Source organism: Chlorocebus sabaeus, chromosome 1, assembly GCF_047675955.1.
Source record: "Chlorocebus sabaeus isolate Y175 chromosome 1, mChlSab1.0.hap1, whole genome shotgun sequence".
In the NCBI taxonomy this organism is placed as follows: Eukaryota; Metazoa; Chordata; class Mammalia; order Primates; family Cercopithecidae; genus Chlorocebus; species Chlorocebus sabaeus.
This window is the reverse complement of record NC_132904.1, coordinates 1,609,773-1,624,080: the sequence shown is the minus strand read 5'-3', so window position 1 is coordinate 1,624,080 and position 14,308 is coordinate 1,609,773. Positions and strand designations below refer to the sequence as shown.

At 64.7% G+C, this 14,308-nt stretch overlaps 1 protein-coding gene across 1 annotated transcript; it reads left to right on the top strand.

Annotated features, from left to right (window-relative positions):
• Positions 1–334: 334 nt before the first annotated feature.
• On the top strand, positions 335–13,096 carry CTSD (cathepsin D). The gene is made up of 9 exons (XM_073005511.1): positions 335–537; positions 2,914–3,073; positions 4,721–4,844; positions 5,268–5,386; positions 6,785–7,017; positions 9,259–9,381; positions 11,652–11,796; positions 11,889–11,987; positions 12,146–13,096. The coding sequence occupies exons 1-9, from the start codon at positions 470–472 to the stop codon at positions 12,311–12,313; spliced, it is 1,239 nt and encodes a 412-aa protein (XP_072861612.1). The 5' UTR covers positions 335–469; the 3' UTR covers positions 12,314–13,096.
• The last annotated feature ends 1,212 nt before the right edge of the window (positions 13,097–14,308 follow it).

Below are 14,308 nucleotides of genomic sequence, written 5' to 3'. Positions count from 1 at the left end.
ACTTTGAATTTAACCTTGGTTTGCAAGAGGCTTCCACGCAGGAGGTCTGGGAGCGTCTCGGAGGGGGCGAGGGGGCGCTGGGGGGAGCGGGTGCAGGAGCCCAGGGCGCAGCGCCCCGCGTAGGCCTAGACGCGGGGACGGCCGCGGCGGCCGGGACAGGGGTCACCCCGCGGGGCCCTCCAGGCTGGGCCGCCCCACGACCCCTGCCAGGCCGAAACGGGAATCCTCCAGACCCCAGAAGCTGAGCCGGGCTGACCCCGCGGGCGGTGGGCGTGGCGGGCGCACTCCTCGGCGCTGTGCGCGTGCGCTGAGGTCGCCCCGCCCAGGCCCCGCCCGGCGCACGCCAGCCTCGCCCACGTGACCAGCCCGGGTGCAAACACGCGGGTCAGCTGATCCGGCCCAACTGCGCCGTCATCCCGGCTATAAGCGCGCGGCCTCGGCGCCCCGCTCCGACCCGGTGGCCGCCGCCATGCATCCCCCCAGCCTTCTGCTGCTCGCCCTCTGCATCCTGGCTGCGCCTGCCGCCGCGCTCATCAGGTGAAGCCTCAGGGTCCGGGGCTCAGGGAACTGTCAGGGGTCGCGGCCCCGAGGTCCCGGGGCCTGTGGTGACTTCCGCGCTCCCCTGGGGACCCCACGAGCCCCTTGCGCCCCCCGCGCTGGAATGCACCGGTGCCGCCCTCCGCGGTCTCCTGCACGGCCCACCTGCCTACCGGGCGCCGGGCTCCGGGCTCCGGAGGTGCAGGGGACCTGGGGCAGAGGTGCCAGACGCCTCTCCCCATGCCACCCTGAGGTGTACCTTGAGGGGCCAGGGGGAGGCGTGAGGACTGCAGACTGACCGCAGCCTCCCTGGAGATGGGGCGGGGCTGGGGGAGGTAGTGCTCATTCGGGGCAGCTGGAATTGGGGGTCTGCGTTGAGCCCCCTTTTTGCTGGAGACCTAGGTGCAGTCCCCAGAGCCCCCGAGTCTGGGCGAGTCCATTTCCTTAGGGACCCCTTTATCACCTGTGAACTGGGGGCCTTAAAAGTCTGCTCCTGCAGCTCTTATCACAGGCCCTGGGCTGGGAGGCCCCTCCAGACCCTAGGAGTTCCCATGTCCCTGGGAGAGGAGGAGGCATAGGGAGTGGGCCAGCTCACCCACCCCGGGCCTGGGGCTGTGCTGCAGTGAGGCCCACACGCTCCTCAGGCCGAGCCACTGTGCCAGGTGAGGCCACCGACTGGGCCTGGATATACCTGACTGGGCCACCGACATACCTGACCCGCTGGGCAGAGGAGGGCCGCGCTGCAGTCGGCTTCCTTGACTCCCCTCCCCAGCCCTTGCAAGGCAGCCTGCATTCCCAGGAGGGGTATGCTGACCCATCCCATTGGGCACCTGCCCCACCCTTGCTCTGGGCCTTTGTGGGAGACCTGGGACCTGAGATGGGTCCACTGCCCCTGGGCAGGTGGGTGAGGTCAGAAGGCTGCAGAGGCTGGAGCTGGCTGGGCCAGCAGGAGCAGTGGGCTGGGTAGGACTGAGCCTCACCAAAGGCTATGGGGAACGGCCCGGGGGCGGGTAACCCCAATTAAAGTCGTTGTGGGGGAGCAGCCACAAGCCTGAGCCTGCCTTGACCTTGCAAGCCTATCCACAGGCCTCCCCTCTCCAAGGAGGGCAGACACAGCAGTGGGGAAAGGATCCTGGGGCTTCTTGGAGGGCAGGGTCGCTGAATGCAAGCCCTCACCTGATTCCAGCTCTTGTGCAACTGATACTATTACACCTGCTTCCTGGGTCCCTGGAGAGCATGTCCCTCCCCCAGGACAGAACCTGGGGCTCTTCCAGCCCATCAGCTTTTAGGCAATAATCTCATCTTCCTGGACCACACCCTTGATGTGCCAGGAAAAGCGGGCTATGACCTTGGACTCTCAAGTCCCTGGGGCAGGGGATAGGTTTTCTCCAGGTGATGAAAAGCCCAGGGGAGCTTCTTTGGAACAAGGAGTTGGTTCACACCAAGGGGAAGGCCAGTGGCCCTGGGGAAGGGGCAGGGACCCCCTCTCTGTTATTTACTTCCTGTGTATAGAACTCAGGACCCCTGACCTCAGTCTGGAGCTCCCTCCTGCACCCTGGCGGGCGGTGTGCTGGGTGACGGGGCTCTGGAGGGGTGCCCTGAGTGCAGCTGTCGGAGGAGGCAGGGTGGTGGGTGGGGGAGTACAGAAGCCTCTAAGGCCCCGGGTGCAGTCCTGGACCTCGTGGAGCCGCATGGAGTGAGGAGAAGGGCCAATGCACAGGAACAGGTGTGGGATGAGGGTACTGGACAGCCACAGGGTCCATGTGGAGGAGGATAGGTAGTCAAGGAGGGCTTCTGGAGGTGGCGTGGAGGGCCCATCTCATGGCCAGAGGAGGCCACCTAGGAGGTCAGGCAGAGCTGCCAGTGCCAGCCTGGAGGTGGGGCCACCTTCGTGCTGGTCTCTGGGTGGAGAGCAGGTGTGATGGGGCTGGGTACAGTGGGCTACCTCAGAGCACTTTGGGCAGGAGTGACAGGTGCCCGCCAGCACCCTGAGCAGCCATGCTGGCCACCATCCTGGAGGAGACCAGAGCAGGTGCAGAGGGAGGACTGGAGGCCCTTGGGGGCTTTGGAGCCTCTAGAATGGCTGAGGAGAGGAGGGGTGGGCACACTGGCCCCCAGGTTGGGTGTGTGGGGCCGAGGTGGGTGGTGGGTGGCCACTTCCTAGGGCTGTGGCCTGTGCAACCTCGGGGGGGCGATGGGTTGCCATTCACTGATAGGGGAGGTGGACCAGCAGTTTCCAGGTGACAGGCAGGAGTTTGGTTTTGGCTGTGGTGACTTCGAGATTCCCCAGGGGCCTCCAGATGGATGTGCAGTGTTAGCGGCGTCCGCCGGCAGGCGGGAGGACCTCCCTGATATGCCCCGACCCCTGGTTGACAGGATCCCGCTGCACAAGTTCACGTCCATCCGCCGGACCATGTCGGAGATGGGGGGCCCTGTGGAGGACCTGATTGCCAAAGGCCCCATCTCGAAGTACTCCCAGGCGATGCCGGCCGTGACCGAGGGGCCCATTCCCGAGGTGCTGAAGAACTACATGGATGTGAGTATGGGGTCTTAGCCCTGCTGGGAGCGGAGCCGCTCTCAGGAGAGCTCCCTGGGACTGTGGGGACACTCCCGCCTCCTGCTCTCAGCGGCACAGTTTGAGTGACTCACTTGGCCAGGGTGGCATCCAGGCTCAGCCACACTCCTGTCTTCCCCATTCTGGAACCTCCTGCCACTGGCCCCTGTGGTTGTAGGATCTCGGGCCTCAGTGCCAGCTCGCCCGGGGGGCAGTCATTGGGTCTGCCTGGGTGTGGCCGGCTGCCCTGGAGCCTGTCTTTTATTGCTGTCCTGCCAGGAGGCCTATGGTGACTCGTGGCCCCTCTCCAGCCCGTCCCCATCTTCTTCCTCTGGCAGCAGCCCCTCCTGTGCCCACGACTGCTTCAGGGGGAAGCAGGATCCAAAGGGGAGCACTCTGGAAGCCACCTAGCAAGCTGGGGCTTGGTCAGCCTTGTCCCAGCTCTTTGGGGTCAGTTCGAGGCCAGGGCCTGCTGTCCAGCCTCGGGGCTCTGGCCCACTGTGGGGGGGGCCTTGCCCTCTGTCCTGCTTGGCCCGAGTCCTGGCTGTGACAGGAAGCCCAAGACTCATAGGCATGTGACTGGGCGGGTTGGGGGGAGGGGGCCTGGGGGGAACCGGGTGCCGTGTGCCTGGTCCCGACCGGCCAGTTCCTGATCGCCCTAGCGCGAGAGCACGGCGATGCACACACATGCACACGCACACATGGAGATTTGCTGAGTGTCCCCCCGCCAGTGGTCACTTCTGTGGGGCCATGAGTCAGCAGCTGCTGCTGCTCTGTGAAGCCAGGCGGTCAGAGAAACATCGGGCTGGGCTGGTGCCAGGAATCTGGTGGCTGACGGTGGCCCAGGCTCTATTCCTGGGGGAAGCGGGCGCCCAGGCGACCCCAAACTCCAGGAACCTCTTACTCTCTGCCTCCTGAGATGCTCAGTGGGCGTGGGACCCCTTGTACTTGCCTGATCCCTGAGTCAGCACCCCCACCTGTCCCTGCTATCCCTGTGTACACATGGGAAAACTGAGGCCCTGGGCCATTAAGGAAGGGTTGCTGGGCAGGCAGTGACTAAGGCTTACCTTCTCCCCTTGACCAGCTGAACCCCTCTGCCTGGAAGCCCTCCAGGCTTGGGGTTCACCCTGGAGAGCAGGGCAGGCACTGAGATACCCAGAATCAGACCCTGATACGGTCCCAACCTGGGGAGGAAGTCACTTCCCATCTCAGGCCCTGGACCCCAGGCCACCAGGGGAGTCTTCCAGGCAGGCCCTTCCTGTACCTGGGGCTCAGGCCGAGGGCCACATCTGTCCCCACCCTGGATTGACCTCTGGCCTTGTCTTTTCCGTGGGGAAGTCCTCAGCCTCACCATGTGTCGAGCAGGGGTAGGTGGCAGAACCCAGAGATCTGGAGACCCCAAGCACCTGTGGGCGTTAGGACCGAGGGCTGGGGACCTGGCCCATCTTCCCTGCAGGCTGAGCCGGTTGGAGTCAGTGGCTGTTGGCAGCTGTGGGCCCCATGATGCTCATCCCTCCAGCATGGGCCTTCAGGCTTCAGGGTTGGGCTCTGGGGACAGCCGGGCCTTCTGAGGCTCGGTGGGGAGAGAGGGCCCCCTCCCCATCCCTGACGGACCCTGTCCCCTGCCAGGCCCAGTACTACGGGGAGATCGGCATCGGGACGCCTCCCCAGTGCTTCACGGTCGTCTTCGACACGGGCTCCTCCAATCTGTGGGTCCCCTCCATCCACTGCAAACTGCTGGACATCGCTTGCTGTGAGTCACGCACCCCGGCCCCGTCTCCCAGGCCCTTTTGGGATGTCGCCACAGGGCTGCCTCAGGAATCACTTGGGCAATGCACTTCTCCCGCCTCTTGGCCCCATGAGCCAGGCCGGCCCTCCACCCCGCTCCAGGCACTGGCTTTCTGGGTGAACCACCAGCTGTGGTCTTGCTCTCAGCAGCGCTGGGACTGGGGTGGCCGTGGAGGGAGCCAGCTGTGGCTGGGAGGGAGGCCCGGGGTCACAGCCTACAGTCCTGGGGCTCTGGCACGATGGTGGGCCTCGGATCCCCTCCAAATCCCACCCTGGGGAGGCAGCTTGGGGGGAGCGGGCTCCATGGTAGACTGCAGGGGGGTGGGAGGGCCGTGGCCATGGCGTGGGCTGCGGGATGACCGGCGGGCCCTCTTCTCGCCCGGGGCAGGGCTCCACCGCAAATACAACAGCGACAAGTCCAGCACCTACGTGAAGAATGGCACCTCATTTGCCATCCACTACGGCTCGGGCAGCCTCTCCGGATACCTGAGCCAGGACACCGTGTCGGTGAGTCCCTCTAGGGCCTTTCCCAGGACTCGAGGGTGCCAGGGTGTGGGGTTCACCCACCGTGGGTATGTGGTTGAAAGGGAGGGCGCGGTGGTCCCAGGCCGGCCCCAGCCCTCAGGTGGCCGGAGCGGTCAGCAGGATGAGGAGGGGCCTGGGAATGGCCTGGTCACGTGAAGGCTGGAGGGACAGCCTCGAACCTGAGGGCTACAGGGGCAGGGGTCCCTGGGGTCGGGCCACAGTGAGTGGGAGGGAGGACAGGGCAGATTGATTGGGCTTTTTTTGGCACATTGGGTTTGAGGTGCCAGCAGGTGTTGAGGGCTGGGCCTGGGGCTGCACAGGGTCCTTGAAGCAGGCCAAGGGGTTGGGGAGGCTTGGGGTTGGGAGGATTGCCAGGAACCCGCTGTGGGGACTGCTGGCAGAGAGTCACCTGCAGGAGCCTGGGAGGGTAAGGGAGGGGGAGCAGCAGTGGCTGTTGGGGGCCCCGCCTGCGCTCCACCATCCTCAGGGCCCTGTGCAGAGCTGCTCCCTGCCCAAGGAGAGGGCGAGCTGGCCCTTGTCACCCTGCCTGGGCCTCAGTGAATTCTCACCTCGGAGCTGTCTGCTCGGGGTGGGCCAGGCCGCAAGGGGTTCAGGAGTAGTGGGACGGTGACACAGCCCCCAGCTCTGGAGCAGGCCAGGAGGGCAGCAGAGCCCCCCCGCAGGCCAAGGGACCTGGGAAGAGGGCCCCTTCCTCCAGCTGGACCTGCTCCTAACAGTCCCTGCTGGGCTGGAGTCCAGGTCTGTACAGGGGGCTCCTCAGAGCCCTCTCCTCTGGGCCCTGCTCAGCCTGAACGGGAAATTGCCCCGTCTGCCCTCTTCCGCCTCCTCCGCCCCATGTCAGCCTCAAGCTGTCGTTCCCTTCCCACATCCTGCTCTGGCCTGTTCTCTTTCTGCAGCCTCATCCAGGGCTGGGGGAGGGGACAGTCAGAGAGGGGGATGGGGGCAGCACGGCTGTGAGTCTGGGTTGGGGTCGGCGGGTTCCCCGTCTCTCGGGCTCCTGGCCCAGGTTGTCTCTTGTTCCCAAGGCTGAGGGCAGGAGCAGGAGCAGGACCTGCCTGTTGGTGGTGGTGGGAACAAGAGGTCAGAGCAGGGAGCGGGGCAAGGGGTCTCCCCGTCTGTGCTCCTGCCTGGTTCCCATCTCCTTAAAACCAAGGCCCAAAGTCTCCCACAAAGACGTGTCCCCATCCCCCGCTGTATTCAGCTCACCGTTTCCAGCCCTTTCTGCTGGGCCCTCTGGGCCCCATCGTGTGTGAGATGAGGGGCATCCATTGAGCTGGGTTTTGTAGCGCAGCCTCATGCTCAGAGAGGGGTGTAGGGCTCAGCCTGTCTGCGACCCACTGACGCTGCCCTGGCCTGCAGGTGCCCTGCAAGTCAACGTCATTAACCGCTGCCCTGGGCGGTGTCAAAGTGGAGAGGCAGGTCTTCGGGGAGGCCATCAAGCAGCCAGGCATCACCTTCATCGCAGCCAAGTTCGACGGCATCCTGGGCATGGCCTACCCCCGCATCTCCGTCAACAACGTGCTGCCCGTCTTCGACAACCTGATGCAGCAGAAGCTGGTGGACCAGAACATCTTCTCCTTCTACCTGAACAGGTGGGCGCGTGGGTTCCCTCTCCCCTCCTGCTCTCCTCGCTCAGCATTGCTGGGAGGCAGGGCGGGGCTGGGCTGGGAGCCTCCCAGGCACCCCCACTCAGTGCCGCCCCCTCCCTGCTGCTGTGGCCAAAGCTCCTGACCTCTGACCTCAGGGTGTCCAGGAGGCAGGGGTTGGCCACCCTCCTGCAGAGGAGTAAGCGGATCGCAGAGAAAGCTGTTTGGCCGGGGTCTCCCAGTGGGAGGAGCTCAGGCCAGGCTGTGGGTCCTGGGACCTTGGCAGCTGGGCCTCCCTCCTATGAGAACAGACCCAGTTCGGGGGTCATGGCGGTTCCTCTTGGTTCAGTTGGCCCGTTGGTCCCTGGACCTAGTGATGGGCATGTGTGGTCCTGGTCCCGGGGTTGCTGATGGTGGAGAGGGGTCATGGTGCCCAGGGGCCTGGGAGTCCCTGGGGAGGTGACTTGGGTGGGTGCGGGTCCCCGGCACCACGCAGCGAGCAGCTCTGTGGGTGTCCCCAGCAGGTGCTGGCTGCCCTCTAGGAGGAGCATAGGGGGGCCCTTCCTTCTGGGAAAAAGGTTCTCCCCCAGGGTCCCCACCTGCTGCCACTGCTTCAGCATGGGTGAGCCATGGTCAGGCCACCTTGGGAAGGGGGCCTCGGCCTTAGTTAGTTTCCTCTTCTCGGGCAGACCTGAGTGGAGGGTTCCACATAAGAGGGGTGACTGGGGGTTGGGGGCTTTTGCTCTGGGGGTGGGCAGCGTGTCAGCCGGCGGCCTCCTGCCCTGAGCTGTGCCTGGTCACTGCCCCATGCTCTCCAAGGCTGACAGGGGCAGGTTCACCTCATGTGGCTCGCTTGGCACTTGGAGTCTCTGGGCCTGACACCTGACCTTGGGGCACTGCTGGCAGAATTCCGGCCGTGGGGCTGGCCTGGCCTCTTTACTCTGTCCGTTGCCTGGGCAGTGAATACTCCTTAGCAACACCCTGGGCTGAGCTGCTCACTGGAGGCCAGGACACAGGTGAACCGGCTGGGCCATTTCCCCAGGAGCCTTGGGGCACAGGGGAGGCAGCGAGGTGAAGAGGGGTCCCCTGAGGGCAAGAGGGCACACAGGCATGAGTGCCCACATGGGGGAGGAGGGCACACAGCCTGAGTGCCCAGGTCGGGGAGGCGGACACAGGTATGAGTATCCAGGTGGGGGGAGGGGCACACAGGCATGAATGTCCATGTGGGGGAGGGGCACACAGGGTGAGTGCCAGGTGGGGGGAGGGACACACAGACTGAGTGCCCAGCTGTAGTCTCAAGGCAGCGGCTTGGGCAGGAAGTGAAGCCAGGCAGGAGGGAGGGTCTGAGGGCTTCTGAAAGCGTGTTTGGCGAGGAGAGGAGGGGTGGAAGGCACTGATCGGGTTTCTACACTTGGGATTGCAGAGGTGTTGACAGGAAGCAAAGGCGGAGGAGGCTGGAGGAGGGCGGAGGCCCTGAGCAGTGCTGGGAGGACTGGGTCAGGCCTGGTGCTGCCTCGAGTGACGGGCAGCGGGATGGTGGCCAGCTTAGCTGCAGATGCCCTGGCGGGATGGCAGGACCACCGACACAGAGAGCTTCTCTAACGGGACTGGCAAGATTTGCTGCGTTGAAAGCTTGTACTTGAGTCATGTTTGGAAACGAACCCAGGCGACACGGGCTGCAGGTCCTGGGAAGTGCAGTGCGCTCCTGCCCAGAAGCACCTTGGCCATCGGTGGTCTGGATGAGGGGAGATGAGTGGGCGTGGCTCGGGAATGCAGCTGGAGGCTGTTCCCAGGAGCAGCCAGTGCAGAGGCCCTGAGGCCGGAACCAGCCATCCCAGCTTCCCAGATTGTGCCATCACCCCCTCCTAGAAGCCTTCTTTGGTTTTTCTTCTAGACAGACGGACAGGGTCCTCCCCATTGGGCTCCTGGCATTCACTTCCTTGTCTGCCCCCAGCCTTGACCCTGATGTCTGGCTGAACCTTGGCTCCTGAGCAGACCAGGAGAACCTGAGGGTTGAGGAAAACCTCTTCTGGGGCAGGCTGGGCCCACGCAGAGCAGCCCCACCCCAGGAAGAAGGGAGTCCGTCCCTCCTCCTGCCTTCTGGGCCTTTCCATCTCTGCAGGTCCAGAAAGCCCCTCCTTCAGGAAGCTCTCCCCGATTGCCACATTCACCCCGTTACTCCTGACCTGGCCCTCCTGTGCTTGGGGGGTGCAATGGCAGCTGACTCCTCCCTTCCTTTCCTCCTAGGGACCCAACTGCACAGCCCGGGGGTGAGCTGATGCTGGGCGGCACGGACTCCAAGTATTACAGGGGTTCTCTGTCCTACCTGAACGTCACCCGCAAGGCCTACTGGCAGGTCCACCTGGACCAGTGAGTAGTGGCTGCAGTCCGCTCCCCTGGGTTCTGTGGGTGGGAGCGGCATGCAGGGACCCTGGAGGAACCAGGTTCTGCAGGTGGGGGTGCCTGTGGGGAGTGGTGGAGCTGGGCAAGAAAGAGATGGGGTCGGACCAGCCCTTCATGCCCCTCCATGCCCCCATCCCCTCCATCCCCTCCATCCCCTCCATCCCTCCATCCCTCCATCCCTCCATCCCTCCATCCCTCCATCCCTCCATCCCTCCATCCCCTCCATCCCCTCCATCCCCTCCATCCCCTCCATCCCCCCATCCCCCCATCCCCTCCATCCCCCCATCCCCTCCATCCCCTCCATCCCCTCCATCCCTCCCATCCCTCCCATCCCTCCCATCCCTCCATCCCCTCCATCCCCTCCATCCCCCCATCCCCTCCATCCCCCCATCCCCCCCATCCCCTCCATCCCCTCCATCCCCTCCATCCCTCCATCCCTCCATCCCCCCATCCCCTCCATCCCCCCATCCCCTCCATCCCCCCATCCCCTCCATCCCCCCCATCCCCTCCATCCCCTCCATCCCTCCATCCCTCCATCCCTCCATCCCCTCCATCCCCTCCATCCCCCCATCCCCTCCATCCCCTCCATCCCCCCATCCCCTCCATCCCCTCCATCCCCCCCATCCCCCCATCCCCTCCATCCCCCCATCCCCCCCATCCCCTCCATCCGCCCCATCCCCTCCATCCCCTCCATCCCTCCATCCCTCCATCCCTCCATCCCCTCCATCCCCTCCATCCCCTCCATCCCCTCCATCCCCCCATCCCCCCATCCCCTCCATCCCCCCCATCCCCCCCATCCCCTCCATCCCCTCCATCCCCCCCATCCCTCCCATCCCTCCATCCCTCCATCCCCTCCATCCCCTCCATCCCCCCATCCCCTCCATCCCCCCATCCCCTCCATCCCCTCCATCCCCTCCATCCCTCCATCCCTCCATCCCTCCATCCCTCCATCCCCTCCATCCCCCCATCCCCTCCATCCCCCCATCCCCTCCATCCCCCCCATCCCCTCCATCCCCTCCATCCCTCCATCCCTCCATCCCCTCCATCCCCTCCATCCCCCCATCCCCTCCATCCCCTCCATCCCCCCATCCCCTCCATCCCCTCCATCCCCCCCATCCCCCCATCCCCTCCATCCCCTCCATCCCCTCCATCCCCCCCATCCCCTCCATCCCCCCCATCCCCTCCATCCCCTCCATCCCTCCATCCCTCCATGCCCTCCATCCCTCCATCCCTCCATCCCCCCATCCCCTCTATCCCCCCATCCCCTCTATCCCCCCATCCCCTCCATCCCCTCCATCCCTCCCATCCCTCCCATCCCTCCATCCCCTCCATCCCCTCCATCCCCTCCATCCCCTCCATCCCCTCCATCCCTCCATCCCTCCATGCCCTCCATCCCTCCATCCCTCCATCCCCCCATCCCCTCTATCCCCCCATCCCCTCTATCCCCTCCATCCCCTCCATCCCCTCCATCCCTCCATCCCCTCATCCCCTCCATCCCTCCATCCCTCCATCCCTCCATGCCCTCCATCCCTCCATCCCTCCATCCACCCATCCCCTCTATCCCCCCATCCCCTCTATCCCCTCCATCCCCTCCATCCCCTCCATCCCTCCATCCCTCCATCCCCTCCATCCCCTCCATCCCTCCATCCCTCCATGCCCTCCATCCCTCCATCCCTCCATCCCCCCATCCCCTCTATCCCCCCATCCCCTCTATCCCCTCCATCCCCTCCATCCCCTCCATCCCCTCCATCCCCTCCATCCCCCCCATCCCCTCCATCCCCTCCATCCCCTCCATCCCCTCCATCCCCTCCATCCCTCCCATCCCTCCCATTCCTCCATCCCCTCCATGCCTCTGTGACTCTCCATGACCCACCATCCCTTCCATCCGTCTATCTGTCCATCCCTCTATGCCCTTCATCCCCTTATTCCTCTGTGACTCTTCATGACCCTCCATCCCCTCCATCTGTCCATCCCTCCATCCCTCCATGCCCCTCCATCCCCTCCATCCATCCATCCCCTCCATGCCCATCACCATCATCCCCTCTACCACTCTGGGTCTCCTCTCCCACCCTTCGCCCTGGAGGAGTCACGGTCCCCTGTGCATCCAGGAGCCCTGAGAGGAGGAGAGTGCAACCCAGCCAGGGGAGGGGTATGGGAGAGGGGCTCCCGGTGGGGGCACTGGGCCCCCAGAGCACACTCCAGTCCAGGCAGGGGCCTCACGCCCTGACTCCCTGCAGGGTGGAGGTGGCCAGCGGGCTGACCCTGTGCAAGGAGGGCTGTGAGGCCATTGTGGACACAGGCACCTCCCTCATGGTGGGCCCCGTGGATGAGGTGCGCGAGCTGCAGAAGGCTATCGGGGCCGTGCCGCTGATCCAGGGTGAGGTGAGCTCCAGGGACCGGGGCTGGGGCTGGGGCTGGTAGGGGGAGCCCCAAGGCCTCCACTACCACCCTGACACCACTGTGACCCCTCTTAGTACATGATCCCCTGTGAGAAGGTGTCCACCCTGCCCGCGATCACGCTGAAGCTGGGAGGCAAAGGCTACAAGCTGTCCCCAGAGGACTACACGCTCAAGGTGAGCAGGTGGAGAGGGGGCACATGCCCCAGGGGAGCAGGCGGTGGGGGCACACGCTCAAGGTGAGTGGGTGGGGGGCCCATGCCCCAGGTGAGCCGGCAACAGGTTGGGGGGCGGCTGGTGCCAGGCCTGGGTGCTGACCACCAGGACCGTCCCAGGTGTCGCAGGCCGGGAAGACCCTCTGCCTAAGCGGCTTCATGGGCATGGACATCCCGCCACCCAGCGGGCCACTCTGGATCCTGGGCGACGTCTTCATCGGCCGCTACTACACTGTGTTTGACCGCGACAACAACAGGGTGGGCTTCGCCGAGGCTGCCCACCTCTAGTTCCCAAGCCGTCGGCGTGCCAGCACAGAAACAGAGGAGAGTCCCAGAGGAGGAGGCCCCTGGCCCCCCGGCACCTCCCACACGTAGTCACACACACTCACACACTTGCCCGCCCACTGCCCTGGGCGCCCTGGAAGCTGGCGGCCCAAGCCAGACCTGCTGTTTTGTTCTGTGGTTTTCCCCTCCCTGGGTTCAGAAACGCCACCTACCTACCTACCTGTCCACCTGTCTGTCTCTCCACCTGTCCGTCTGTCCGTCTGTTTGGTGGGGGTAGAGCTGATCTGGAGCACAGATCTGTTCCATACACTTGGAAGACCCCGCCCAAGCTTGGCAGCCGAGCTTGTGTATCCTGGGGCTCCCTTCATCTCCAGGGAGTCCGCTCCCCAGCCCTACCAGCGCCCACTGGGCTGAGCCCCCACCCCACACCAGGCCGTCCTCCCGGACCCTCCCTTGGAAACCTGCCCTACCCGAGGGCCCCTATGCGGAGTTTGGGCCCAGCTGGGCTCTGCCACCCCTACCTGTCCAGTGTCCTGGCCCATTGTGGATGAGGCCAGTGGAGGCCTGAGGATGAGCTGGAAGGAGTGAGAGGGGATAAAACCCACCTTCTGGACCCTGCGCGGTGATCCTGGGACTGAGCCCATCCCTGGGGCATGCATTGGCCTGGAGGTGGGGCTGGGACTAGGGGCTGGGGTCAGCCTTCCTCTGCAGCTGACTTCTGCTGTCCTCCCCTTGGGCGACCGAGAGCCCAAGCTGATGTGGAAATACAGTTGTTGGCCTCCCCTCTGTGCTGATGTGCTCTGCTTGGCAGGGGGTGGCTCCAACTTGGGATGGGGAGGGGGGTGGGTAGTGCGAAGCCAGCACGGCAGCTGAATCAGGGCAGCACCAGGACAAGCATTTGGGGTGCCCTGGGCCTATGGCCCCCTGCCCTTCCCAGCCCATGGGCTCCAGGGCCGTGGCCAGCTGTCCAGCCTGGTTGGCCAGTGGGGACTGACTTGTTCCCAGGTCTGGAGCAGTGGCCGGCAGCATGTGGCCTTGGCTGTGGCTGCAGGGTGGGGCCGACAGGGTGTCCAGTATGAGTGCCAGCCTTGAGGAGTGATTTCAGGGAAGTGGCCCAGCCAGGCAGCCATGGCACTTGAACAGAGGATGTTTCCACTCTCAGGGACCATCAGAGCAGGCCTCCCAGTCACCCTCCGTAGCCCTCTCATCCTGGGAAAGAAATGGCCCCAGGTGGCATGGGTGGCTGGCCTATCTGGGCCTTCTTGCTTCCCAGGCCCTAGAAGCAGCTTTGTGCGCAGTGAGCCGAGCTGGCGCCAGTCAAGCCTGCCCAGGGTTGCTGGTTGCAGGGATTAGACTCAGAAGTCCCCTCCAGCCACAGTTGCCACAGTCACGGATGCCCAGGCTGATGAAGGCAGTGTGCTTGTTCCGCTGGGAGGGGAGGGATTGGGAGCGTTGCCTGGATGCAGTGGTAGCAGCCCATGGGGTTTTAAGGGCTAAGTAGGAGTTTGTGGGCATGTGGTGGTAAGCGCAGTTCCTTTTGGGCTCAGTAGCTCTGGAGTCACTTGGAGCCCCACCCCAACAGGTTAGAAGATGAGGCGAATGTGACATTTGCCATTATCCTGATGCCTCCGCCTGAGGGTGGTGGTTGCCTTGGCCTTCCTCCCAAGGGGGTTCCAGGGCTTGCATCCCAGAGTCACACCATGGCAGACACCTGGAGCAAGAACGTTTACCCGAGGTGGTACGGAGGCCTGGAAACACATGCCTAACGTTTGGCATTCCTGGAATCCGAGCAGAGCCCGGCAGAGCTTCTGGGGAGACAAATGTCCCGTCGTCAGATGCTTTGTGCACTGAGGCCCGGGGGGGGCAGAGAGGTGCAAGGAGGCAACCGTGCCCTGTTGTCCCCGCCCTGTCCCACTCTCCCCATCTCCCTCCCTCTGCAGCCTGTCAGCTCCGTCCAGCTCCCATCTTCACGGTTGCTGCCCTGGGGTTGCTCTGAGG